The 27,067-nt window shown below is 43.4% G+C and overlaps 1 protein-coding gene across 1 annotated transcript in view; it reads left to right on the forward strand.

Moving 5' to 3' along the window:
- TCERG1L (transcription elongation regulator 1 like) overlaps window positions 1-27,067 on the forward strand; it is a 342,031-nt gene that overhangs the window by 208,477 nt on the left and 106,487 nt on the right. Inside the window, exons 6-7 of the mRNA XM_001372407.5 lie at window positions 23,332-23,423; window positions 26,931-27,016. Of these exons, the coding sequence (XP_001372444.3) occupies window positions 23,332-23,423; window positions 26,931-27,016 (178 nt within the window). The remainder of the gene's footprint in view (window positions 1-23,331; window positions 23,424-26,930; window positions 27,017-27,067) is intronic.

The following is a 27,067-nucleotide window of genomic DNA, read 5'->3' on the forward strand; positions in this document are numbered from 1 at the left end:
GGATTAAGCATTGCCTGCCCCAACACCACCATTCCCCCCTTCATTATAAAAACTCTTCTTTGAATAGCTCTTTCCTATGAGGATCTTTTTCTTCCTTCCCCTCTATTCCCTATTTTCCTAACACATTCCTCTTTCTTACCTTTCTATTCTTCTTTTAAGATCATACCAACATACTACATACACAGCTCTCCTTTCTGGCTAGGCAGATGAACGCCATAATGATGACAAGACTCTTAAAGGTTTCATGTATTGCCTTACATGAGAATATAAACAGTTTAACCTTCTAAAGTCATAATTTCTCACCCGTGTCTACCTTTTTATACTCTTGAGTTTTGTGTCTGAATGTCATAGTTTTTATTTAGCTCTCATCTTCTCATCAGAAATGCATGAGAATCCGCTATTACATTAAATATCCATTCTTTTCCAGTGAAGTATTATTCTCAGTTTTGTTGGGTGGGTTTTTCTTAGTTAAAATCCAACTTGCTTTGCCTTCTGGAAAATCATATTCAAAGGTTCTTGCTTTTTTATTGTGGTAACTGCTAAGTACTGTGTGATCTTGATTGTCTCTATGGTATTGGAATTGTTTCACTCTGATTGCTTGCTTATTATCTTCTTCACTGGGAGGCTCTGGATTTTGGCCACAGTATTCCTAGAAATTTTCATTTTGGGATTTCTTTCCGAGAGTGATTAGTGGATTCGTGAATTTATGCTTTGCTACTTCATTCTATAATAAGTTGTCAGTTTTCCTTCACAATTTCTTAAAAATATGATGCTTAAACGTTTTGGGTTTTTTTCATGGCTTTAAGGTAGTCCAAAATTATTAAATTCTCTCAACTCAAGGTACTTCCAGGTTAGTTTTCTCTTCTGTGACATATATCACATTTTCTTTTCTTCATCCAGTCTTTTGACTTTGTTTTAGTTTGTTGACATTTCCTAGAGTCATTAGCTTTTGCCTGACATTCTAATTTTTAAGGAATTACTTTATTCCTTTAGCTTCTTACCTCTTTTCCCACTTGGCCAATGCTTTTTAAGGAATTATTTTTTTCCAATACTTTTCTGCCTCTTTTAACAAGATGTTCATTTTTTTCATGATTTATTTCATAGCTTTCATTTCTTTTTTCCAGTTTTTCCTCTATGATTTAAAAAATTCAATCTTTTTGCTCTTAAAACATTTTAAGTCTTTTTTTTAGTTCTCTAAGAATTCTATTAGCCTTGTATGTCTGATCTGCATTTTTATTTGAAACTTTATTTGAAGGTTATTTTTTTAACTCAACTTGTAGCTTAGAATTGATCATAAGTATCCGTTTCAAGGCAGAAGAGCTATAAGAGCTAGACAATTGGAGTTGTGACTTGTCCAGGGTCACACAGTTAGGACGTCTCGTCGCCAGGCCTGACTCTCTCTCCACTGAGCCACCTAGCTGCTCCTTGTAGTTCTTTTTGAAGCATTGTCATCTTCTGAGTCTGTCTTTAGTCATATTGGCTTTTGTAATCAGGTTCTTATTAAAGATTTTGCTCCTTTCCAAAATGTGTCTCTTGACTTTAGTTTTCCCTTCCCGTTGGACTCTTCCCCTTTGGGAATGGAGGCCGACGTCTTCCTTGAGCTTCCATCTTTCTGTCCTTCTGCTACGGTCTCAGCTCACCAATGCCTGCAATTGTTTAGTGTTTCCAACATGGCATGACGGTAGGAGAGATCCTGGCACTGCCCTGCTGGCCTGATCTCTGGTGTTTACGCGGGTAGAGCCTCTGCTCTCTTCTCCATCCTGAGACCCAAGCTGGCCCTGAGCACTGGGCAATAGAGCCACCCAAGGGTGCCACTTCTGCTCCCAGCGCTGCTCTCTGAGATCTCTCTCTGAACCGGTGTTCAGGGTCCTGGCAGCCCAGAGGAGGGGACCGGCTCCAGCCACTGATGTGGCCACCACCTGGCCGGTGCTGCCTCTACCATGCTAGGCTCTTGGTCATCCCTGCTCCAGGGCCTACTCATCTCCCTTCCTGTCTCCTGAAGCTCTTCTGGGCTGAAAAGGGGATTCGTTGTGACTTTTTAAAATGAACTTTCCCCTCAGAATTGTGTTTGGAAATTTGTTTTTGTTTGTTTCTTTTGTGCTTTTTAGTGGCCAAGGAGAGGCTGTGCTGGCAGAGCTCAGCAAAAACGCTGGCTTCATGCTGCTGTCTTGGCTCAGCCTCTCCCATCCCCTTTATTGGGAAGCAGTTGGACCCCGTCTGAATCTCCCAGGGGCGTCACGCTGTGGCCTCATCACCTCCGTCCCCAGCAGGATCTTTGGGTCCAACTCTCGGGACAGCCATTCCAAAGAATAACAGCCTCCGCACGAAGAGTCTCAGCTCTAGGAATAGCTAACATTTCTACGCCCTGCAGTGGGTCCCAGGCACTGGCCAGCCACCTTACAATTATGATCTCAGTTGATCCTCACAGTAACCCGAGAAGGTAGTTGCTATTATTATCCCCATTTTGCAGATGAACAAACTGAGAAGATAGAGCTTAAGTGACAGACATATATATATACATATACGTATGTATATATATATATATATATATATATATACATACGTATATATATATATATATATATATATATATATCTGCTAAGATAGCACAGGAAGTGGCCAAGGTTGGATTTGAACTTAGGTTAGGCTTAGTGCTCTGTCCACTGTACCATCCAGCTGTAGAGAAGTAGAATTCTTGGAATTAAGTCATTTTAAGCTACGTGGCGCCGTGAATAGACCTGGAGGAAGGGAGACTTCTCTTCCCGAGTTCAGATCCAGCCTGAAGCATTGACTGTTTGTGTGACCTTGGGCAAGTCATTTGTTCCTGTTTGGCTCGGTTTCCTCATCTCTAAAATGACCTTGAGGAGGAATCGGCAAACTACTCCACTCTTTTTGCCAATAAAATCCCCAACGGGGGTCACGAAGTCTTGGTCGTGGCTGAAAACCTACTCAGCCCCCACAGAGACTGCATGCTAGAATCTCAGAAGTGACGGGGAATTCGGAGAAGAGTTAATCCACCTCATCACTTAAGAGCACCCTAGGTATGAAGTAGCCAGTGGAGGGTCATGTAGAGTGTTCTTAAAGCCCTGCAAAGGTGGGGATGCCGCCCTCCCTGGGGGCATCCCAAGTCACTTTGGGGCAGTACCATTGTGAAGATTTCTCCTCACCACCATCCAATCCAAGGTCTCTCTTCAAGCTTTCCCCATGTTTCCTTATTTTGTCCTCCGAGGCCAGAGACGGTGATTCTGCTACTTGGAATCCAACGATCGTTTTCCATGGCTTCTGCACTCCAGGTGGAACGACCCAGGAAGCGGCTGGTATGACCCCCAGGGGCTTCGCTCCTCTGGCCACCCTTCCCTTGATGCCCCCTACCTGGCCAGCGTTCCGATTATTGGTAGTTCCACGGAGGTCTGAGCACTCAGAAAGGACTAGCTTACGCCAAAATGATTCGCTAGTTATTTGGAAACTATTTTTAGCTATAATGGAGGTCAAGTTGGCTGCACTGGGCTGAGAGAGGGGTCCACTGAAACCTCTTAAGTGCATGGAAGCAATGACTCGCCCTAGAGTGGCTAAGTGGCAGAAAGTTCTCCTAACAAACCGTGGTCTCATTGTACGTCCATCGGGTCCAAATCCAGTTGGACGAAGGTTAATGAATCGTCTAGCAGAGCCCGGCTTCCATTCATCCACTGGGAAGAGCTGGAGAAGTGGACGTCAAAGAGTGGATTAATGCTCATTCCCAGGCCCATAAACCCAAATGTATTTTTACCCCTGGATTATGATCATTGCTTTCCATTTACAATTATTGTGGTAATTGTTATTATCATCATAAAGCTGAAGTTGCCAAGTCATGCCAGCTCCACTTGTTTACTTTGTCACTTCGGGGGGCGACTCACACTGTTTATTGCCCTCATTTGCTTAGAAGAAAAACAACATTTCTCAGGGGTGTCCTAGTGTTCCTTTGGAGGAGATGCTTCAGGATTCTAGGAGAGAGAGAGAGAGAGACAGGACCAGGAGATGGAGAGCTGGAAAGAGCCTGAGAGATGGGTGGGAGATCCAAATGGAAGTCTGATGAACCCTTTTCTGGGCCAACGCTGGGTCACGTCCTCTTGGAGATGATAATGCTGCACATCGGGAACTCCTGATACAAAGTGTCTGAGTGGTACATCGCCCTGCTGACCAATGAGGAATGGGGCGCACTTGGCACCAAAGGGCTTCTTACTCATGCAATGGCATCTCACTTTACTGCTCCATAAGCTGGAATCTCGAACCAAACAAGGTCCACTGGTGTGAAGTTCAGAGGAGCCAGAGTCCAACTCTGAGGCTTGCTACCTTACATCAGCTCAGTGTAGCCTCCCCAGACCTTAGCTTCCCCATCTGGAAAAAGTCGTGGGTTGGTCTTGTCAATGTGAAATCTAGAACCCCCAAACTTGTAGCCTAGAAAGATCTGATGAGCCGCAAGTTTTAGGACTAGCTTGTACATTGGAGATCCCAAAGCTTGTACTTGTTCCCTTCAGGGTGGACTCTCATGGGAACATGGAACCAGTACAAGCTTTGGGGTCTCCAACATACAAGCTAGTCCTAAAATTTGGGGTTCATCAGATCTTTTTGGGCTATAAGTTTGGGGGTTCTAGATTTCACGTTGACAGTCCAAATGATCTCCATGGTCTCTTCTTCTCGATCTGTGCTCCCAGTAGTCCTCCTTTCTAAAAACACGTCTCCCTTCCTCGCCATTCGCCTGCTGGATTGGAATTCAAACCTACCTGGGTGAGCCCCATGTGTGCCACTTGACATGGGGAAGGCATCTGCCTGAACCCTTGAAAACTAACCCACCAGAGGGGCTTCCCTGGCTCGCGGCCAGCCTCGTCATGGCGGCTCTCCTGACCTTGAGAGGATTAGGCTGCTTTTGCTCAGGCCAGGAGTCTAGGCTATTGCAGACACTCTTACCGTAGAATTCCCCAAAAGTCAGGCTACCATTTTGACAAGGAAAAGCTTTCTGGAGGGATTGAATGCAGCCCCTGCGAGTCCCCTGATCGCTGAGAGAGCCGTTCTGGGTAACCAGGTAAGTCCAGAGAGGCTTCCCGGCATGGGCAGATCCGCTCTGCCTCTGCTCCTTCTCAGGGGGTTCCAGAGGAAGGGCAGAAATGGGTGAAGGAGGAGCCCCTCCTCTTTTTCCAGGAACTTTCCTTTCCGACTCCTTTGCCTTTGCCCATTCCACTTCATCCCCCACTCCAGGCTCTCCCAACCCAGTGATGGCAGCGCGGAGCATGTCAGTCAGCCCAGCTCTTGTTCCTGGGACAGTCATCTGCCTGCTTCTCTTTGGGCTCGGGGTGCAGAGAGGACGTTCTCACAAGAGGTTACAGGGGCACCGATGAGGAAACAGAGGCTCAGAAAGGAGCCAAGAATGGGCTACTCAGCAGCAACTGTGGCTTGCTGCCTCCAGGTCCCACGTTCGCCTGTGGGGTGCCCCCGACTGCCCCCAGCTTCAACGGAGACATTTAAAGATGCCCAGCAGCTCGCCTTCCCCCCGAATCCCTGAATGCCAGGGCGAGCTGGCCCACTGCCGCGTCATCCGGAGAGGCGAACGTTTCCTCATGAAATGCTTCCACTGGACACGTTCCAGGATGAATACGACGTCCTACTGGAGGGGAAGAAAATGGAGCGCTTGGCCTCCAGCCCAGGCTTGGGCGTGCCCCATTTCTAACGCCAAGTCCTCGGGGGCCCCGTCAGAATGAGTCTTTCTAAAGAACTCAGCGGCCTGGGAGTCAGGGACCGGAATTCGAATCCTAATTCTGCGGCTCGTTACCTGTATGACGTTGGCTTTAAATCACTGCTCTCCCATGTGTGTCTTCACCCCTAAAAGGGAAGCGCTTGGATTAGGGCATTTCTGCTGTTTTGTGCTCTCCTTAATGGAGAGAATTCCTCTCGATGTGGAGCCAGGAGGACCCAAGTATGAATCCGTCCTCCTATACTACTGTGTGACCCTGGGCCAATCATTTCACCTCTGGCTACGCTGGGGGACAGGGATAATAATGGCGCCCCCCCCCCCCCCCGATTTCTCATTTGGATGGGAGCTGAGCATTTCTCATGCCTTGTCTCATTTGATGCTCACAACAACCCTTTTCTCAGGTGAGGAAACTGAGGCAAACAGAGGCTACTCCTTCGTCTAAGGTCAAACAGCTGGCGAGGATCTGAGGCCAATTGGAGCTCTGGCTTCCCTGGCTCTGGGATCCGCTCTACGGCTCCGCTGCCTGTAGACACAGTGGAGAAGACGAGACTTTCCTCTGGTTCTGTTACTGTTTGGGGAACCCGTCCCGTGCTGGGCCTGAACGAACAAGGCTGGGGTCAGTGGGAGAAAGTAAAGTGTTTGGGATTCTTCTTGTGCCATGGCCAGTCCATCTCCCTTTTGGAATCTACATTCCCGGCCCTGCGGCAGGCAGCCAGTTTCCCTCTAGAACTAGGAAAGCAAGGGGGCGTCTAAGTGGTTCAGTGAAGAGAGGCCCCATCTGGCCTCAGATGCTTCCCAGCTGGGTGACCCTGGACAAGTCAGCTCACCCCTGCTGCTGAGCCCTTAGCACTCCTCTGCCTTGGAGCCAATACACGGTATGGTCTGTGAGAGGGGAGGGAAAGGCTTTTAAAATGAATGGGAATCGAGCGCCTCAGGAGGCTTCTTCTGGTGGCCTCCAAGCCGGTGGCCTCCTTAATTCCTCCCTCCTGAGCCATGTTTCAGATGCCCGGTTTCCCTCCTTTCTCTCATGCTGAACGTGGCACCGAGATCCTCCCGTGTCACCAGAGATGTTCACTTACTGACGAGGTTCTCGGCGACTGAGGAAGCCAATCTCCAAAGGCCTCCCTCTCCATCCTGGGGGACCCTCCAAGCCTCCCTTTCCTTTCTCTGTACCTCCTTCACGGCTCTGCAGTGAACCCCATGAGAAGGACGTGGCTCGTTTCCCTGCAAATATACTGGAAGATCTCGTGACTCGTCTAACACTTTGTCCTGAGAAGCAGCAGTAACACGTGTTCACATGTACCTGTACAGATGTGTCTGTGCACCTGCATGTCTGTGTTTGCTTTTCTAGCAGCACCCATTACATGTATGGATCATACACACACATACCATGCTGGACTGGATGCCAGGAAAATGCAAGCTCCCATCTAGACTCAGATACTCACTGCCTCCTTCTTCCTCAGTTTCCTCATCTGTAATTGGGGACAATTGTGGGGGATTTTTGTGAGGTAAAATGAGATCATATTTGGGACACTAGCGCACACTTGGAAGCACTAGATAAATGCCTGGGACTTATCTATGTAGACATACAAATCTCACCACCTAGATGACATTTCTCAAATTCAACAGATTCCTAACTGAATCCATGCTTGCCCTGCTGTTCCAACTTGTCTTTCTTCTTCTTTTTGAAAAATAATTAAATAGTGAATCAATTTATCTTCAGAAAATTTTATTTAAATAGTTAATTTAAAATATTTTTCTATGGTTACAAGAGTCATTTTCTTTCCCTCCCTTCCCCTTAACCCCCTCCCGTAGCCGACACGCAATTCCACTGGATTGTACATGTGTCATGGATCAAGACCTATTTCCATATTATTGATATCTGCACTGGGGTGATCGTTTAGAGTCTCCATCCTCAATCATGTCCCCATCAACCCATGTAGTCAAGCAGTTGTTTTTCTTCTGTGTTTCTGCTCCCACAGTTCTTTCTCTGAATGTGGATACATTCTTTCTCATAAATCCCTCCTGATTGTCCTGGGTCATTGCATTGCTGCTAATAGGGAAGTTAGTTACATTCGATTGTGCCACAATGTATCAGTCTCTGTGTACAATGTTCTCCTGGTTCTGCTCCTCTCACTCTGCATCACTTCCTGGAGGTTGTTCCAGATCACATGGAATTCCTCCACTTCATCATTCCTTTGAGCACAATAATATTCCATCACCAACAGATACCACAATGTGTTCAGCCATTCCCCAGTTGAAGGGCATCCCCTCATTTTCCAATTTTTTGCCACCACAAAGAGCGCAGCTATGAATATTCTTGGGCAAGTCTTTTTCCTTATTATCTCTTTGAGGTATAAACCCAGCAGTGCTATGGCACAATGGGCAGATAGTCTTTTAGTGCCCTTTGGGCATAGTTCCAAATTGTCCTCCAGAATGGTTGGATTAATTCACAACTCCACTAGCAATGCATTGATGTCCCAATTTTTCCACATCCCCATCAACATTGATTACTTTCCTTTGCTGTCTTGTTAGCCAATCTGCTAGGTGTGAGGTGATACCTTAGAGTTGTTTTGTTTTGCATTTCTCTTATTTTAAGAGAGTTAGAACACTTTTTCATGTGTTTATTAATAGTTTTGATTTCTTTATCTGAAAATTGCCTATTCATGTCCCTTGACCATTTATCAATTGGGGAATGGGTTGATTTTATGTACAATTGATTTAGCTCTTTGTAAATTTGAGTAATTAGACCTTGGTCAGAGATTTTTGTTATGAAGATTGCTTCCCAATTTGATGCTTCCCTTTTAATTTTGGTTGCATTGGTTTTGTTTGAAAAAACCTTTTTAATTTAATGTAATCAAAATTATTTATTCTACATTTTGTGATTTTTTCAAACTCTTGCTTGGTCTTAAAACTTTTCCTTTCCCAAAGATCTGACATGTATACTATTCTGTGTTCACCTAATTTACTTATAGTTTCCTTCTTTATATTCAAGTCATTCACCCATTCTGAGTTTATCTTAGTGTAGGGTGTGGGATGTTGAACGAAACCCAATCTCTCCCACACTGTCTTACAATTTTCCCAGCAGGTTTGTCAAATAGTGGGGTTTTTTTTGTCCCCAAAACTGAGATATTTGGGTTTATCATAGACTTTCTTGCTGAGGACACTTACCCCAGGTCTATTCCACTGATCCTCTCTTAGCCAGTACTATATTATTTTGATGACCACTGCTATATAGTACAGTTTAAGATCTGATACTGATAGGCCATCTTCCTTCACATTTTTTTCATTATTTCCCTTGATATTCTTGATCTTTTGTTCTTTCCAATGAACTTTGTTCTGGTATTTTCTAATTCAGTAAAAAAAAATTGTTTTTGGGAGTTGGATAGGTATGACACTAAATAAGTAAATTAGTTTCAGTAGGATTGGCATTTTTTATTATGTTAGCTCATCCTACCCATGAGCAATTATTGTTTTTCCAATTATTTAGGTCTAGTTTTAATTATGCGGAAAGTGTTTTGTAGTTGTGTTCATATACTTCCTGTGTTTTTCTCGGCAGATAAATCCTGAAGAATTTTATATTGTCTAGGGTGGTTTTAAATGGAATTTCACCTTTTAATTCTTGCTGCTGAGATGTATTGGAATTATATGAAAATGCTGATGATTTATGTGGGTTTATTTTGGGTCCTGCAACGTTGCTTAAATTGTTAATTATTTCTACTGGCTTTTTAGTTGATTCTTTAGGGTTCTTTAAGTAGACCATCATATCATCTGCAAAGAGCAATAGCTTAGTTGCCTCATTGCCCATTTTAATACCTTCAATTTCTTTTTCTTCTCTAATTGCTACTGCTAGTGTTTCTAGTACAGTGTTAAATAATAGAGGTGATAATGGGCATACTTGTTTCACTCCTGATATCATTGGGAAGGCCTCTAATTTGTCATTATTGCAGATGATACTTGCTGATGGTTTTAGATATATACTGTTTATTATTTTTAGGAAAGGACTTTCTATTCCTATACTTTCTAGTTTTTTCCAATAGTGTTGTATTTTGGTAAAGGCTTTTTCTGCATCTATTGAGATAAACATGTGATTCTTGTTGGTTTGCTTGTTGATATGGTCAATTATATGGATGGTTTTCCTAATATTGAGCCATCCTTGCATTCCTGGTATAAATCCCACCTGATCATAGTGAATAACCCCTGTGATGACTTGCTGGAGTCTTTTTGCTAATATTCTGTTTCAGATTTTTGTATCTATGTTCATTAAGGAGATTGTTCTATAGTTTATTTTCTCTGTTTTTTACCTGCCTGTCTTTAGAATCAGTACCATATTTGTGTCATGAAAGGAATTTGGTAGGACTCCTTCTTTGCTAATTCTGTCAAATAGTTTGTATAGTATTGAGATTAGCTGTTCTTTGAATGTTTGTTAGAATTAACTTTTGAATCCATCAGGCCCTGGGGATTTTTCCTTAGAGAGTTCTTCGATGGCATGTTCAAATTCTTTTTCTGATATGTGATTATTTAAGTATTGTATTTCTTTTTCTGTTAATCTAGGCAATTTATATTTTTGTGAATATTCATCCATATTACTTAGATTGACATATTTATTCCCATCTAATTGGGCAAAATAGTTTATAATAATTACCTTAATTTCCTCTTCATTAGAGGTGAGGTCTCCCTTTTCATCTTTGATACTGTTAATTTAGTTTTCTACTTTCCTTTTTTATTAGATTGACCTGTACTTTTTCTATTTTGTTTGTTTTTTTTTTTCAAAATACATACCAGGTTTTGGTCTTATTTATTAATTCAATAGTTCTTTCACTTTTGATTTTATTAATTTCTCCCTTAATTTTTATGATATCTAATTTAGTTTTCATCTGGGGATTTTTAATTTATTTGGGTTCTAGTTTGTTTTTTGTTTTTAATTTGCATGCCCAATCTGTTGACTTCTGCCCTCCCTAATTCATTAATATATGAACTCAAGGCTAAAAATTTTCCCCTCAGTACTGCTTTAGCTGTATCCCATAGATTTTGAAAGGGTGTCTCATCATTGTCATTTTCTTCAGTGAAATTATTAATTGTTTCTATGATTTTGTTCTTTAACTAACCGATTTTGGAGAACCATTTTATTTAATTTCCAATTTATTTTTCATTTGCCTCTCCATGTACCCTTACTAATTATTATTTTTATTGTATTGTGATCTGAAAAGGTTGCATTTATTATTTCTGCTCTTTTTCACTTGTTTGCCATGTTTTCATGCCCTAGTACATGGTCAATCTTTGTGAATGTACAATGTGCTGCTGAAAAGAATGTGTATTCCTTTTTGTCCCTATTTATTTTTCTCCACATATCTACTAATTCTAATTTTTCTAAGATTTCATTAACATCTCTTACCTCTTTCTTATTTATTTTTTATTTTTATTTATCTAGTTCTGATAGAGGAAGTTTCAGGTTTCCCACTAGTATAGTTTTACTATCTATTTATCCTTGAGCTCCACTAGTTTCTCCTTTAGAAATTTGGATGCTATGCCATTTGGTGCATACAGGTTTAGTACTGATATTTCCTCATTGTAATGTAATTACCTTCCCTATCTCTTTTAGTCAGATCTATTTTTACTTTGGCTTTGTCAGATATCATATTTGCAGCTCCTTCCCTCTTTTTCTTATTGGAAGTCCAATAGATTTTGTTCCAGCCTTTGACTATTACCCTGTTTTTGTGTCTACTTTCCTCACGTGTGTTTCTTGTAGACAATATATGATAGGATTTTGGTTGCTAATTCACTCTGTTATTTGGTTTCATTTTTTTTCCTTCTAATTTTCATTTTTTATTTATTTTTATTTTATTTTTGACTTTACTTAATTGTTCAATTTAGAACATTATTCATTGGTTACAAGAATCATAGTCTTTCCCTCCCTTTCCCCAGCCCCCTCCTGTAACAGACTCACAACTCCACTGGGTTTTAAATGTGTCCTTGCTCAAAAAATTTTTTTCAGGTTGTTGATGTTTACACTAGGATGATCATTCAGAGTTTATATCCCCAATCATGTCCCTATCAACCCATTTAATCAAGAATTGTTTTTCTTCTGTGTTTTTGCTCCCACGGTTTTTCCTCTGAATGTGGACAGTGTTCCTTTTCATAAATCCCTCTAAGTTGTTCAGGATCACTCTATTGCCATTAATGGAGAAATCCACTACATTTTATTGTACCACAGTGTATTAGTCTCTGTGTATAATGCTCTCCTGGTTCTGCTCCTTTCACTCTGCATCAGTTCCTTGAGGTTGTTCCAGTTCACATGGAATTCCTCCAGTTTTTCATTCCTTTGAGCACAATAATATTCCATCACCAACATATACTATTTGTTCAGCCATTCTCTAATTGGAGGGAATTCCCTCATTTTCCGTTTTTTTTTTTTTTTTGCCACCACAAAGAGCACAGCTATCAATATTCTTGGGCAAGTCTTTTTCCTTATTATTTTTTTGGTTATAAACCCAGCAGTTCTATGGCTGAATCAAAGGGCAGACAGTCTTTTAGTGCCCTTTGGGCATAGTTCCAAATTGACTTCCAGAATGGTTGGATTAATTCACAACTCTACCAGCAGTGCATTAATGTCCCAACTTTGCTACATCCCCTCCAGCATTCATTACTTTTCTTTGCTGTCTTGTTAGCCGATCTGCTAGGTGTGAGGTGATACCTTAGAGTTGTTTTCATTCATATCTCTCTGATTATAAGAGATTTTAGAACACTTTTTCATGTGCTTATTAATAGTTTTGATTTCTTTATTTGAAAATTGCCTATTCATGTCCCTTGCCCATTTATCATTTGGGAAATGGGTTGATTTTATGTACAATTGATTTAGCTCTTTGTAAATTTGAGTAATTAGACCTCTGTCAGAGGTTTTTGTTATGAAGATTATTTCCCAATTTGTTGCTTCACCTCTAATTTTGGTTGCATTGCTTTTTTTGTTCAAAATTTTTTAATTTAATATAATCAAAATATTCATTTTACATTTTGTGATTTTTTCTAACTCTTGCTTGGTCCTAAAATCTTTCCTTTCCCAAAGATCTGACATGTATACTATTCTGTGTTCACCTAATTTACTTATAGTTTCCTTTAGGGTGTTGCTTTCATTCTATGGATGTTCATCTCATTCACATTCAGAGTTATAATTGTCACCTCTGTATTCCCCAGCATTTTGATATCTTCTCCTAGTTCTGCCTTTTCTTCTTTCAATGTTTCCTTTTAAACCAGTGGTTTGCTTTTAATCAGTCCCTCTAATCCCCTTCCTTATCTTACTTCACTTTCTGCCCCTCCCTTTTAATTCCCTTCTTATTATTTTTTAGAGTCTGTTAAATTCCCTCCCTCCTTCTCTTTCCCTCCCTCTTTGAACGCCCTGCCCCACTACCCCCCCCTCCCCCAGTGTTTTCCCTTCTCACTTTCCCTGTAGGGTAAGATAGAATTTAATACCCAATGGATATAGATGCTCTTCCTGCTCAGAATTGATTCCACTCAGAGTAAGATTTCAGCTTATCTTTCTTCTTGCCATCATTATGGTGATGGAAAATCAAGTACTCTGCAACCCATTATCAAAATAGCAATCTTCTTTGACTCTTGACTCTTTCCCTCATCAAAATCTCTCTTATCTCTGAATTCTATAGATGCTCCCTGCTCCATGCTTCTTCCAATGATCTCTTCCTTTCAATTTCTCTTTCCACAGCTATGGAAACAAGCTCCTGGGCTATTCAGTTCTTTGATTCCCTCTGAGCCACTGTAAGACCATCGCATCATTAACCTTCCTACATGAAGTGATTTCTCCACTTCAATCTGCTCCATGTTTTAACTTGAACAAGACATTTCTTCTCCTCACTCTGGATACATTTACTCAGTATCTCCTTATTTCTGAATCTTGTCTTCTCCAAGGAGCATTTCCTCTCCCCTCTTAATACTAGTCTTTCTTTTATTTCCAGTCTCCCAGTTATTTTCCATAATGTTCATCTTGCATTTTGAAAACGATTTATGCGGGGCAGATTGGCACAAAGTCAGCAGCCTCACTCTCTCTTCCAGAGTCACTGAAGTTCAGAACACCAGGATTCAGTGGATGACTTTGGCATTTTTGATGTCTATTGGAGTACTAAGCACTTCAGAGTGCCTGCTTCATCTACTCTCATGGTGTTGGAACAAATTGCTGTTACTGACCCATTGCACTGGGAGAAGTCTTCACGTGTGGTAGGACCCTTCCCCTCCCCTGGCCCCAACTTACTGATGGATCGGGACTTGTCAGTTACCCCAAACCTGTTTTAATTCATCTGCTGAGATGGTTTCACTAGACTGTGGTCTCTGCATGTATGACAGATTCTTGGAGCCACAGCTGAGAATTGAGTCAAAGGTAGACACCAAAGGTAGGTGAGCAGCCCTGAAAAGGGCTCAGTGAGCCCTCAGACCAGAGGTGTGGTCGCCACATGCACACCCCATAGACTTAATTCTGCAGAGATCTTGCCTGTATATCCTCATTTTCATTCTTACTTATCCATTCAATTATAAGCTCCTGGAGAGCAGACTCCCAGTGTTTAGCTCAGCAACCCACCCAATATAGGCATTTAATAAATATTTATTGACTGAATGACTCTATGTAATGCTGCAATTTCCCCTATTTCTCAGGTCTGATCTTGCTACTCTCCCATTCAGCATTTTTCACTGACTCCTGCTTAGCACCTTGAGGATGATCTCATAATAATCCATAACAAATGAGATCCTGAAAAATGGCTATGGAAAGTGAAATGTAAGAGAAAGCATGGAAGGGAAAGACGTGGGGACAAGGAGAGTCCCCTGGATGGGATGACTAATTAGAACAGGAGAGGAGGAATTACATGTGAATTCCTTAGCATGAATGGGCTCTAGCCTAGCGTTCTCAACCTAAGTTATAATACTTTCCTCCCCATGCCTTTCCCTGAAGCCATATTTTTTCCTGAAGTGATGTAGTGTTTGATGGACTTTTTGGCTGTGCTCCCTTTACCTTGAATGGTTATATCTCTTTCTTCTCTATCTTCAGCCACCCCCCATCTCCTCTTCCCACAGAAATGACTTCTTCTTAGCCACACTCTTACCATGCAATTTTACCCTCTCAGGGATACATATCATGTGCGTCATTAGCGTATTTTTATGCACGTGCCCCTTTCATGCACACCAAGCAGTAATCCCTCGGGGCTAGACCCTATGCTGCACTAACTCTGTAGCTCTCTTGGTGATGCACCATACTCCCATGGAGTGAGTGGGGCACTCATTGTATGTCAAATCAGTGAAAGTGTGGGGTGTGAGGGACAGTGAGCAGTGATGGAGAGAAACACGCCAAGCATCTCCATCACACTTCTCTCCTCGTGGCCTCACTTGGGTCTCTGGCCATTTTCTCTCTTTGTTACCTGTGGCCTCTAGCTTCCAAGTAAAAGTGTCTACAAAGCAGGTAGAAACGTGGGACTGGAGACTGAATGGGAGGTCTGAGCTGGAGGTCAAGACTGGTGAGTTCTCCTCATAAAGGGGATAATCCAAGCCTGAGTGCAGATGGGATAACAGTCATCATGATAATGAGAATGAGAATGATGGTGCTAAAAGCTGACGTGTCTATAGCACTGAGTATCCCTCATACCTGTTCTCCTTCAGCATCTCTGAGGAAGAGAGTGGTAGCTCCTTGAGATCAGAGGCAGGGGCCAGGTCTTGCCTTGCCCACTCTATTAACACCATTGCCTGGTAAAGCACTAGGCAGTTAGCGAGGGTTAATGATTTGTTTATTGAATTTAAGTTGAGTACCAACCTTCTGATGGCAGTAAGCATATGCTGCCTTATGTTTATTTGAAATGATGGGCAATTTTGACAAATTTGGAATGGAACTTCTGCTAAATGTACTTATTTGTTGTTGTTTTCCATTTGGCTGGCTTCCAAAAGAAGGCTATAAAGAAGCTAGAAACTGAAGACTGATAAAATGTCAGTCAAAAGAAGCTGGGCAATGTTTGGAACCAGCAATCTGGGAGGAGTTCATTTCTCCACGTCTTTCCTTGTCAGCCAACGAAGACTTTTTAAGGGTTGACCAGGAGCCAGGTTGAGCCCTGGGGATACAACTATGAAAAAGAAACAGTTCCTGACCTCAAGGAACTTGCAATCTAACTGGAGAAGAGAACACATAAAACAACCCTGAAAATGGGATGGAGAAAGGGAGACGGAGGAAGAAGGTACTCAGCATGGAGCCATGACAGTGGTTGGCCCAACATGTGCACGCTTTTAGCGAGTGAATACGGGAAATGTGACCTCAGATTTTAGCTCGCAGATTGCCAGAATGAGGAGATAAGCACTGCGTGTTGTTCTGCACTCCCTATCTCGTCCCCAGCAGAATACAAATCCTTCATGCGTAGGGCTCATTTTCCAATTTGTCCTGGTGACCTCAACGTCCCCTATTCGGTGCTGCTAAATAATGGTTTCCCGGATTAAGTTCAGTTGGGTAGGTGGGCCACCCAGCGGTCCTAATCTAGTCTAAGGACAAGCATGTTCCTTGCTCAGAGGTATTTATTGTCTAGCTCCTTGTCTAATGGGCACTGGAGAACGGAATGGGCCATGTTTTCAAGTACTACTTAGCAAAAGCTGTGGGAATTCTTCAATGGATTGTTTTTCTATCGACCCCTCTGTAAGTGCTGAAAGCATAACATTAAATCTTAGGTTTGCGAAGGCATTTGTGTCAGGAGCCAAGAGAATCTGGTCCACTTTCCCAGCTTTCTGATGATCCAGTTTAATATAGGCATAGCACGAGTGAGGCAGAAACAGGCTGCCGGACTATCCATCAGCCTCTCCATCTTCCAAACAGGTCTGGGCAAGGGCTGGATGGCCACTCGCTCGCTGAACTCTGATCAGCATCCGCTGTGCTCTTTGCTGCCCGTGTTGGCTCACGAGGGCTGTTTCCTCTTGGCACTGTCTGGGTTGCTGAGCTTTTTGTAGGGGCTTCGCTTTCCTTTTTCTTCAGACTGAGGCCCGCCCCGTGTCTGCATGACATTAGGTAAAAGAATGGGGTGAGGACAAAGGTTGGGAGGGCAGAGAATGAGAAGAAAAGCCTGGGCCAAGACGTTTCCTTGACTGGCGCCGTCTGACTGGATTGCACAGCCTCCTCCGGGCCAGAGAGCATCAGTGAAGGCCCTCTGCAGCCTGACTAGCAGAATGGGTTGGGCGCAGGAGGGGACAGTCCGTTCTTCCCTGGCAGGTAGCTGTCCGAGGCTAAGATTCCAGGGAGGAGAACGTCCTTGAGAGTGTAGCCTTTGACTGCTGCTCTAGAGCAAGAGATACAATTCAATTCAAGGCCAAAGAGCCATCCCTGCCTTTGAAGGCTTGTAGGTTATTATTGGTATTTGTAGTCTGGTGGCCCAAAGGAAATAGGGGCAAAGAAGGCGAAAGGAGCTTTGATCTTTGAAGTGGGGGCAGCCCCGGATTTCAGACCTCTTCTGCCTTTCTTCGCTGCTAATTCCTCCAGAAAACAGCTCATCCCTCTCAGTCTCAGTTTCCTCTAATGCATCGAAGGCTTTAGCTGTCAGGAGCAATGAAGTGAAAGGAAAGTAGCCCATGAAGTCAAGAGGCCCATGAGCTCAGATCCCATGATTGCCACTTAGTGGCTGTGTGATTCCGGGAAGGACTATTAATTGACCTCTCTTTCCCTCATCTATAAAATGGGTTTAATAATAATTAGAAGACATCTAAAAGGGCTGTTGTGGGGCTCAACAGTGACAAATGATCTCCAGGCCTCAGAAACCTGAAAGGGTCATATTTAAATAAAAGCTACTGTTGTTAGATGGTCTCCAGGGCCTCTTGCAGCTCTAGATATCGTGATCCCATATAACAATTACTTTGTTCTGAATAATCAAACCATAAACCAATTTATTGAAGGCCTTATGAAATGGGGAGGCCCCTCGCCCCTGCCCCACGGAGCTGTACCTCGTCTTGAAGTGACCGTCCCCTGACCTCTCCCTGATACCCCCGGAGATCGGCATCCCAGCCCTGAACCTCCCACTAACTCTCCCATTCGCTTTCCTTCTCTCCTTCCTCCTGGATCTCCCATCATCCCGTGGGCATGAAATAAATGCTTGTTGACTATCTGACGAGTCTATTTCCTCAAGGATGCTTCCGAGGGTCCTCCGTGTCTCTGGGCGACCTTTCCCCGTCCCCTGCTTCTCTGAGCACAATTGTGAGGCAGACAGGCAGGGAGTCATGTGGAGGCCCCTCAGGTGGGGGTGCTGGGATGGATCCATCGATAAACCCCACAGAGAGTGGATTGGCGTCCTGTCAGCTCTTAGCAGGGGCAGTTTACGTCCCAGCCTTGCTTGCCTCAGTCCTTTTGTATCGACACCTCCCAGGCCGATGCTTTTCCCTTTCATAAAACATTTTCTATTTCTACGCCAGGGACTCTTTGATGGCAGCGTTAGCTGAGCTTGGAGGGCAGCTTGGAGCAGTGTGGAAAGGTGCAGGGCACGTGGGAGCATCGCTCAGCAAGTTGGGCCGCTGGCGTGGCTTCACTGGACCAAGCCAGATGGGAGCCAGTTGAGGGCAGGAAAGACTCACAATGCTTTGACTCCCCCTCAACAATGGCGGCCCCATCAATGGATTGGATTAGTGTCTATTAAGGAAAAAATTCATGGGATGCTACAGATGTCTCAGGTTCCCGATAGGGATTCCTATGAGGGAAAGTGTGTTTGTCATGAGGAGGGATGAGCGTGAGTGTGTGTATCACAAGTAAATCTAAATATAGTTGGGGGCCCAGATAGGGGTGCCTAATAAATGTGTGTTGCTACGTCTGTCATTGTAGGGAGCCCCCACCCCAGTGGTGACGCACGGCTCACCTAGACTTTCTTGTCCAAGTGACTTGTTGGGGTGATCAAGAGCTGATGGCTCAGATCTTCAGTCCCCAGAGAGGTCTTCCAGAGTCCACGGGCAGCTTTCTGCCCATCACACCATGGGGCCCTTCATCTAGGGCTACAGCAAGTAGATTTCTGAGTACAAACATGTCTGTTGCATTGTGGATGGAGAGCTGACGTTCTCCAGGAAGGCCTCAGGCCAAGTCCCCTGTGGGAGTACAAGTGGCCGGTGTGAGCCAGGGATTCTCCTAGAGAGCTCAGAAGACAGGGGGCTGGAGAGTGAGTTCATGCTTCTGTTTGAAAAAGGACGTTTCATCAGGGAGAACTCTCTCCATCAGGGCTTCAGAGGCCCGGGCCCAACGGGAGATGCTGCTTGTTTTCGTTTTTCCTTTCCCAGCAGGCATTGATTTGAAGGATGTAGAATTTGATATTTGGATGACCAGGGAGCCCTCCAACATGTGGCTGGTCCCCTTCCCCCTTTCCTGCAGGCATCTCGAGCCTCCACCTTTTCAAAGATCATGTGTAGGGCATCCTTCTCTAGAGAAGTTTCCCTCTGATAACCCAGTTGACACTATGGATAGGTCAAAGAATGGGCCTTCTCCACTCAGCTGTCCCCGACACAAAGGAAATTCAGACAAAGGCTTGATTCTGGGATTTTGTAGCGTATTCTGAAGTGGTTTTTGTCTTGATCGAATCATTACTGTGTCATCCATGAGGAGGAACATCGGGAGAGCCTTCCTCTATGTAGGGAAACATGTTTCCTCTTGGATTCTGCCAAAGGACAGCCTTCAGGATGAAAGCAAACGCTTTCTTCTGGGGAACGCCTGGCTATTGTTTTAGAGCAGGTAACCCTGTTGTCCCGTCTTTCAAGGACTGCTGTACAATGTTGTCCCGTGCAAGGGATGCCCCTTGCTGAAGGTGAGACCGATGCTGCATTCTGATGACAAATTCCTTCTGTTGGGTTCAAGAGCCAACAAAAAACAAGCAGCCTGGGATTCTGTGCTCTTTACACCTTCTAGCTCTTCCTCTAATAGCATTTGTGAAAACCTCCTCATGCCCTGATCACAGGTTCCTCAAGGATTCCTTCGCTTCTCCTAATGATTTTGTAGCTATGGAATGGCAGCCTTGGAAGTTAGCAGTTCTTACTGCTTTTTCTTCTATTCATTTACGTGGAAGGAGGTTGACTTTGTTCTCACTAGTGGGGGTCCTTGGCTCTTTCACGCATGACAGAAATGGATGCCTCAGTGCTCATTAAAGATTGTGTTTTCTCTAGGAACCAGAGCAGCCAATGTTTATACCTGGCCCAGATCCACTGTTAGTAGTAGTATTCGGTGGTGGTGTTTCGACTTCTTCGTATAGGTCCTGAGACTACAGTAAATATGATGCCTCCACTGTCTTTGAAAAAAAGTTTGTTCTCAAGTTCTTTCATGTAATTTTCCATTTTTTCTCATTGTGTTTGCATTTCTTTACTGAACCACAAAATTTCGGTTGGGGAAATTATTCTTATAGAACCTCAAAAAATGTTCAGACCTCCCCCAAAGAAGCAAAACTCACTGACTCACAAGATGCTCCTTACAAATTTAGGAACTTCTAGTGATTTTGGAGTTTTATTTTCTTTCTTTTACTCCAATCCTAATTCCTATTTGTAATGTCCATGATTGTTTCTAGTTGTACACTTTAGGGTCAAATTGGCTGCCTGCTATCTCTTCCACACGGCAGCTCTTCAAGCACTTGAAGACTCCCCCTATAGTTCTCCAAAACCTTCTCTTAGCTCAACATGCCCAGATCGACCCATTACATGTACTCTATGGTTTTCTTGAGCCACAGGGCTCTCTTCTGACTTGTCTCCAGCTTTAATGTCCTTCCTGAAGCACCATGCAAAGGACTGTATATGCCCATCTAGATATCACCTGAGGAGGGTTGGCTTTGATACACCTCTTATTTCTGGAAGTTATAATTCTTAGTGAATCTTAAAATCATTTTTGAATGATTAGTGACTAGATACCACACTTGACAAATACTGTGTTGGTGATCTGTTAAAGCCTCAGCATTTTTATCAGCTACATTTCTGGATAACTTTGTATTGCCAATCCTTCACTTAGGATGTGGAATTTTGGACCTCATGTAAAATGTTAGGCTGTTTCCTATGAAATCACTTTTTGTGGCTCAATGCTCTAGATTGTCAGAAATTAAAATGGCCTTAGGACACATTCATTAAGTTGGACCATTTGTCTAGCTTTCTGTAATCTTGGATTTTACTCCATAGTTCCTCATTGATTTAGGAAGTGTTATAACTCATGTTTTGTTTTAATACCCCTCTCTACAATTCTTCAACCAGTTTCTCCTCTACACCAATATCGCTTTTGTCTGCCAAGCTGCTTAGATTAGCCTAGAAAATGAAACACTTCATGGCTTTGACCATTTTTTAGGCATTTTTAAATCATATCAGATAAATGATCTTACAGAATGGACATAATTGAGGCCAATGTGTGTTCATCCTCCCTTTTCCATTTTCTTTGACAACATTTATTTAATATAAGGACTCGTCTCACTTGTTCTGAGACAGATACATCAATGTAGATGTAGATGTTGTGTCCATATAGTGGAGAGGAGTCTATTTTGCTATCAGTGCTTTTGACCCTTGCAGTAACAAGTTATTTTTCTTACTATAGAGGCATTAAATTGAACTATTAAATTAAAAGATTGAAATATGACCTCCTGTGATCACAACCTATAATTTCTTGTCTTAAAATATCAATTTTTTATTTGCATTATTATGTATGGATGAATGAAAGAATAAGTGAATGAAACGAATGCATGAATGAAAACAAACACGTGATTTAGCACAGGCATTGTTTCAGACACTGGTGTCTGTGTCCAAAGACAAAAAGAAAAAAATTCTCCAAAACTTGGTGAGCCTCAGTTGTACATTTGTCTTGAATGTTGTCCAAAGATCATCATGTAGTGGACACACAGACATCTATTGCAAGTGGTGGGGAAGAAAGACATTTTGAGTGCCAGGCACGTATGTGTGAAAGTACAATGGCTTCTCATCTCAAGGGTAAGGCGTGTAAAGGGAATGGCATCTAGGGAAAGGTCTGTGGAATCATGAAGTTGGTGAGTGGAGCCTTAGGACAGCCAATTTATACGTCTCTTCTGGAAGGAAGATGGTGTTGATTTGGCCATTATGACCAGAGCTGCAGATGAAAAGATGGAGTGGGGTAGGGGGAGAGAAGATAGCCAGGAAGCTCAAGGGGACAACTGGCTTGAAGTGAGGCAGGTCTGGATTGGGTGCTGCTACATACTGTGGTCTGAGTGACTTGGCAAGTATTCACTGGTCCATGCCGACATCTTCCTTCTCTTCACTCCTTTCTCAAAGGAAGCTTCTGTACTCTAGAGGCATTGACTTTTGTCTAGTGCACTCTTTTAATCTCCCTTTTAGATTTGTTTTTGATTCCTAAAGTACATTTTCCTGTTGTCCTCTTTTAAGCCTACTTCCTCACTGAGTACCAAACATTACAGTTCATATCGATTTCCCTTGAAGTATCTTGGAGTCATTCTTCAGCGAATTTCTTTGCTCCTCACCCTCTGGAATGGATGTCTGTGTGTCCACTGCATGATGATCTTTGGACAGCGTTTAAGACAAATGGACAATTGATGATCACCACGTTTGGGGATATTCTTTTTCTTTTGCCTTTGGTCACAGAATGAGACCAATTCATCAGGCAGACTAACTTCTCTCAAGGCAAAGTGTGGGATTTCTTTCCGTGTAGCTGCAGCTTCTTTTATTTCTTGGCTTTATGGGGAGAGACATGGACATCCGGAATAGAATTCAAGGCTTTCAGCAAAACACTCCCTGGTGGGTGTCTGGCCCAGGCGTTGACATTTGGGCACAAAAAAGCAAGTTCCTCTTTGATGGGTTAATGCTGCATGGAAGTATCGAAGCGCCATGTTAAGTGGGGTCCCAGGAAATGAACGAGTGTTGCTTTCATGAATCCGTCACCTAAGGTTTGGGCTGTGACCATGGAGCTAACTTCATACAAGTTTTTGATGTTGAAAAGTTTCTCTTTTTCATATAAAAGGTATATTTCCAGGGCACAGTTGTGGTTTTGCCTATAAAATGTGTCTATAGTCAGAATATGACATGTGAACATTGGAGAGAACCTCTTCATGTTTGAAATGAGGAAACTGAGGCGCTGAAAGATTCAGCGATAGAAGGACTCTGCTCTTTCTGCCATGCCACCATGCCCCCTCTTATCAAGAGAAACAAGAATAGGGGGGCTGCTTCCTGTCAGAGGGATGACGTTCTACATGTATTCCCCAACCCAAATAATTGGAGTAGCTTTTGTATCACATATAAGCTAAGCAATTAGACCTATGATGTATGAAGCACTTACAGGATGCCAGAATAGTGAGAAGACGAGTTTGCATTCTAATTAGGAAACATTAGACAGAAAGAAGCACTGGCAAATAAGGAAGAGGAGAGGCTTAGTTTAGAGTCCATAACCTGGAGGTGAAATTTGGGTAAGCCCAAGGGAAAGGTGGCCCATCAGATCCCAGGCTTCCTCCCAGGCAGAGTCTAAGAAGAGGTGGGAATGATGGCTGGCATTGAGGCAGCAGCGTTTACCTCCAGGAACTGGTCTGCAAGTAGCAGTTGATATAAATGGAATTTACGCAACCACTCAACACAACTGGGCCCTTCATAATTGCATTGTTGTCCCTTTACAGATAAAGGCAAAGAGCCCAGCAGATCCTCTTGTCCCCCAACGCTGATATTACACACAGAAAGACAACTTCAAGCTCAAGACTGCAATGACAAGGTTTGTTTTTAAATTCTTGAGTCTGAACTTCATTTTGTTGAGAATATTGAATTCCAGATGGTAGAGCCCTGAAATTCCAGCTCTTTTAAAAAGTTTCCTCTCTGACTTTGGTAAAATAAATACATAGATTAAAAAATCAATGAATGAATGAATGAACAAACAAATCAAAATAAAAACCGAAAACATTTACCCATGATTTCCCTTTTTCAGAGCAAGAATCCCAATGTTAAACACATGGATGACCATGGATGGGGGACCAAGATGATTTAGAAACATAAGGGTATTACAGGAACATTAATGAAGTTTTCTGGCTCCCCAAATACTGATAATGGGACACAAGAAAGGAGAACAACCCTAGAACCTCACAAACTGGGTTTGGACTCTCTGGCATAGAACCTGGTTAAGACAATTGCCTGGAATTCAGTTCCACCCCTTCAAGGCCCTCTAGGCATGAGTGACAAGCATAATTGGGTCCATGATTCAAATAGAGAGCCCGAGCCTTCATTCTTCCCTTAGAGTCAGAGACACTTCAGAGGCCACCTCTTCCTACCCATAGGTAGACAAGATGCCTTCCTAATAGCTAAGAATTGCTCACATTTATATGGCGCTTTCTTTGCACCAGAATTAATTATTATCTCATTTGATCCTCACAAGCAACCCTGAGAATTATGTACTATTATTATTCTTACTTTATAGACAAGGAAAAGGAGTTTAAAAGGTTGAATGACTTGCCTAGGGCCACATGGCTAGTAAGTTTCTGAGCTTGAACTTGAAATCAGGACTTCCTGACTCCATTCCCAGTGCTTTATCCACTAAGTCACCTACCTGCCTTCTACAATTCACCTAAACTATTACTCCATTTCACCTTAGCACAGTTCTAATTATTAAGAAGATTCCCTTATAGACTCACACATTTTCTTTATTTTCCTGTCTGAAATTTGCACCCATTGCTCCTAATTCTGTTCTCTCTGGGGAAGAACTGGCTTCTTAGGAGCCCGAGGAGTGATGTGCAAACTCTGAGTGGACTGGACCCTAGGAAAGACACTGAGGATGCTCTGAACGTAAGACTCACTCCTCTTTAAGGGCCAGCCTCACTAAGTAAGGATAAGGGCAACCAAATGGCCAACAAGTCAAGAAGAGGAAAAAGTCAGGGGGTGGGGGTGGGGTGGGAGAAGGGAAAGCACAGGAGGAAGAGAGTCACACTTATACCATTTTGTGATTACTATTCTAATTTGCTCTTTTGCAAATGGACATTCTTAGAGATTTTTACTTCTAAGTATTCCAGAAGAGTTTAGAATCTCCTCCCCTCCTTTCCAGAAAAATACAATAAAGCACTAAGTACCAGCTTCCTCCCTACAATCCAAAGGAAAGATTTCCATCATCTTCTTTGGATCCCAGACAATATTGCCTCTGTTTTAATCTGTCACTTCTCTTTCTACTGTTTTCTACTCTGACTTCATTTTTCCCTTCTCAAATTTATATAATTTTCTATCCATATTTCCCTTTTCCAATCCACTTCACCAATATTTCTATTCTCACTGGTATTCATACACAGCCCCAATTTAGCATCATTTGGGCCCATAATTACTGCATACTTTATCTCTTCCAGATCATTAATGTTGATGTTAAAGGACAGACATTGATCACAAACATTAAGGCAAATTACCCCCTTTCTCTCTCTCTCTCTCTCTCTCTCTCTCTCTAATGGGTGATTTCTCCTGAAGTGATGAATGAACATCTATCCCCGCATCCCATGTTAATTAAAGCAAATAACCTTTCTCATGCTTTTAATAAATAATTTCATGTTCATTGTATTCTGGAAGACTTTTATTACTTCTTAATGGAGCAGTATTTTGATAGTGAGCTTAACCACTTTTATTACCAATATGTTGAAACAACATAAAATTATAGCCAGCCAAAAGACCTTCCATGCATGGCCTCCTACCATGTATACTTAAATAATAAACTTCCTCGTCCCCCTTCACTAGTTGTAGCTTCCTAAGGTGTGTCTGATGAAGGCAGGGAGGGAGCAAACATTTATCCAGCACCTTTAGCATGGGGCAGGCGCTGTGCTAAATGCCATGACAAATACCATCTCGTTTGAGCCTCATAACAACCCTGGGAAGTAGGTGCCATTTAGCATCCCCATTCTCTAGCTAAGGAAACTGAGGCAAAGACAAGGTAAGCAATTTCCCCTAGATCACTAATAGCTCATCAGGGTCTGGGTGGTCTTCCATGGGGCCATTAGCTCTTTCTCTGTTAGACCCTCATTGTCCTTTGGTTTTCTTTGCGTAAAATCAACTTGCTTTCAGAGGTAAGTGAAGGTAGCTCCATTTTAAAGAGCATGGCCGGCCCCCATAGTGGTGGTGGTTGTTGTGTTTTCCCTTTTACTCCTATTCGCATGGTTCTCACTCAGAACCTTGACTATTTCCAGTAAAATAAAACAAACAAGCAAAAAAAAATTAAACAAACAAATATTTCCCAAACTTAAAAACCTTGAATTATCCTTGGAATGGGAAGGGAGCCCCTCCAGTGCATTCAAAATGAAGTGGGGACATTGTGGACCTTTCCTGGTCTCAGGCTAAGAATCATTTCTAGAACATTTAAATGAGAAAAAAGCCCCATTGTTAAAGGGCTTTCTAAGCTAAGGACATTCATTCAAAGACTCCTTTGCTTTTCCTACTGGCCTGATCTCTCACTGCCAACCCTTTGACCATAACGTGGAGGGTCCTTTCAGTCTGGAACAAAACTACAGAGACTTAGAAGCAGCCACTTATTCAATGGTTTATGGTCCTTTGGGAGCCCCGCTGGGGGGAGGAGGGGAGCGGACTTGATCCATTTCAGCACCTGCCTTTGGAATGTCCCATTTTATCTGGTCGTGTTTTAGAGGTTCTCCGGAAATGGAGCCTCCTGTCAGGAGTCTACTGAAGGGCTGGCGGGCGGGATTGAAGACTCCTTGGAGGAGCCCCTACAGGACTCAGGAGAGGGGATCTGGCCTGGTTTCCGTTTGACTTCCTCTCTGCCTCCGATCCATTTGCTTTGGGAGTGGCGACTCCATTTTGTTTCCCTCAGCGAGGTCCATTCAGAGCCCCTCCCCCTCCTTGCCCCTGGTGTTCTGAACACCTGGCTGCTTCTCACAGAGCCTGTATTCCCAGCATTCCCTGTATTCCCGGCATTCCCGCGAGCCTACTTTCCTGGGCCGCTAAGCCCCGCGTGCTCCTGGGGCTGAATGACAAGTTACGTTTTGTTCTGAAAACAGAGACGCGCCCAAATCGGTCCAGCCAGACAACTGGTGGTGAGGAGTTCAATCCCAAGAGTGCCGGTCCTTGGATGTGGGTGGTGTCCCTGATGGGTCGCTCTTCCCCCGGGGCCTGGCTGTGCCCAGAGCCCAGCCGAGCTTTCCTTTGCTTTCCGCGCTCTGTGGGGTCGCGGGATGACTCTCCGGCCGAGCGGCGCTTCCTCTGTGTGTTCTCTTCTTTACCCATGTCCTTCTGTTTCTGTGTCAAGGACCCTCCTCTGCTCCTGGACGGGGACGAGCGCTCGCCCAAAGGCACCAAGCCCGTGGCCTCCACGCCGGTCCCAGGATCGCCTTGGTAAGCCCCTCCTCACTCCCTCGACCCCGCGCACTGCCCCTTGGCTGTCCG

This window comes from Monodelphis domestica, chromosome 1 (genome assembly GCF_027887165.1).
Source record: "Monodelphis domestica isolate mMonDom1 chromosome 1, mMonDom1.pri, whole genome shotgun sequence".
In the NCBI taxonomy this organism is placed as follows: Eukaryota; Metazoa; Chordata; class Mammalia; order Didelphimorphia; family Didelphidae; genus Monodelphis; species Monodelphis domestica.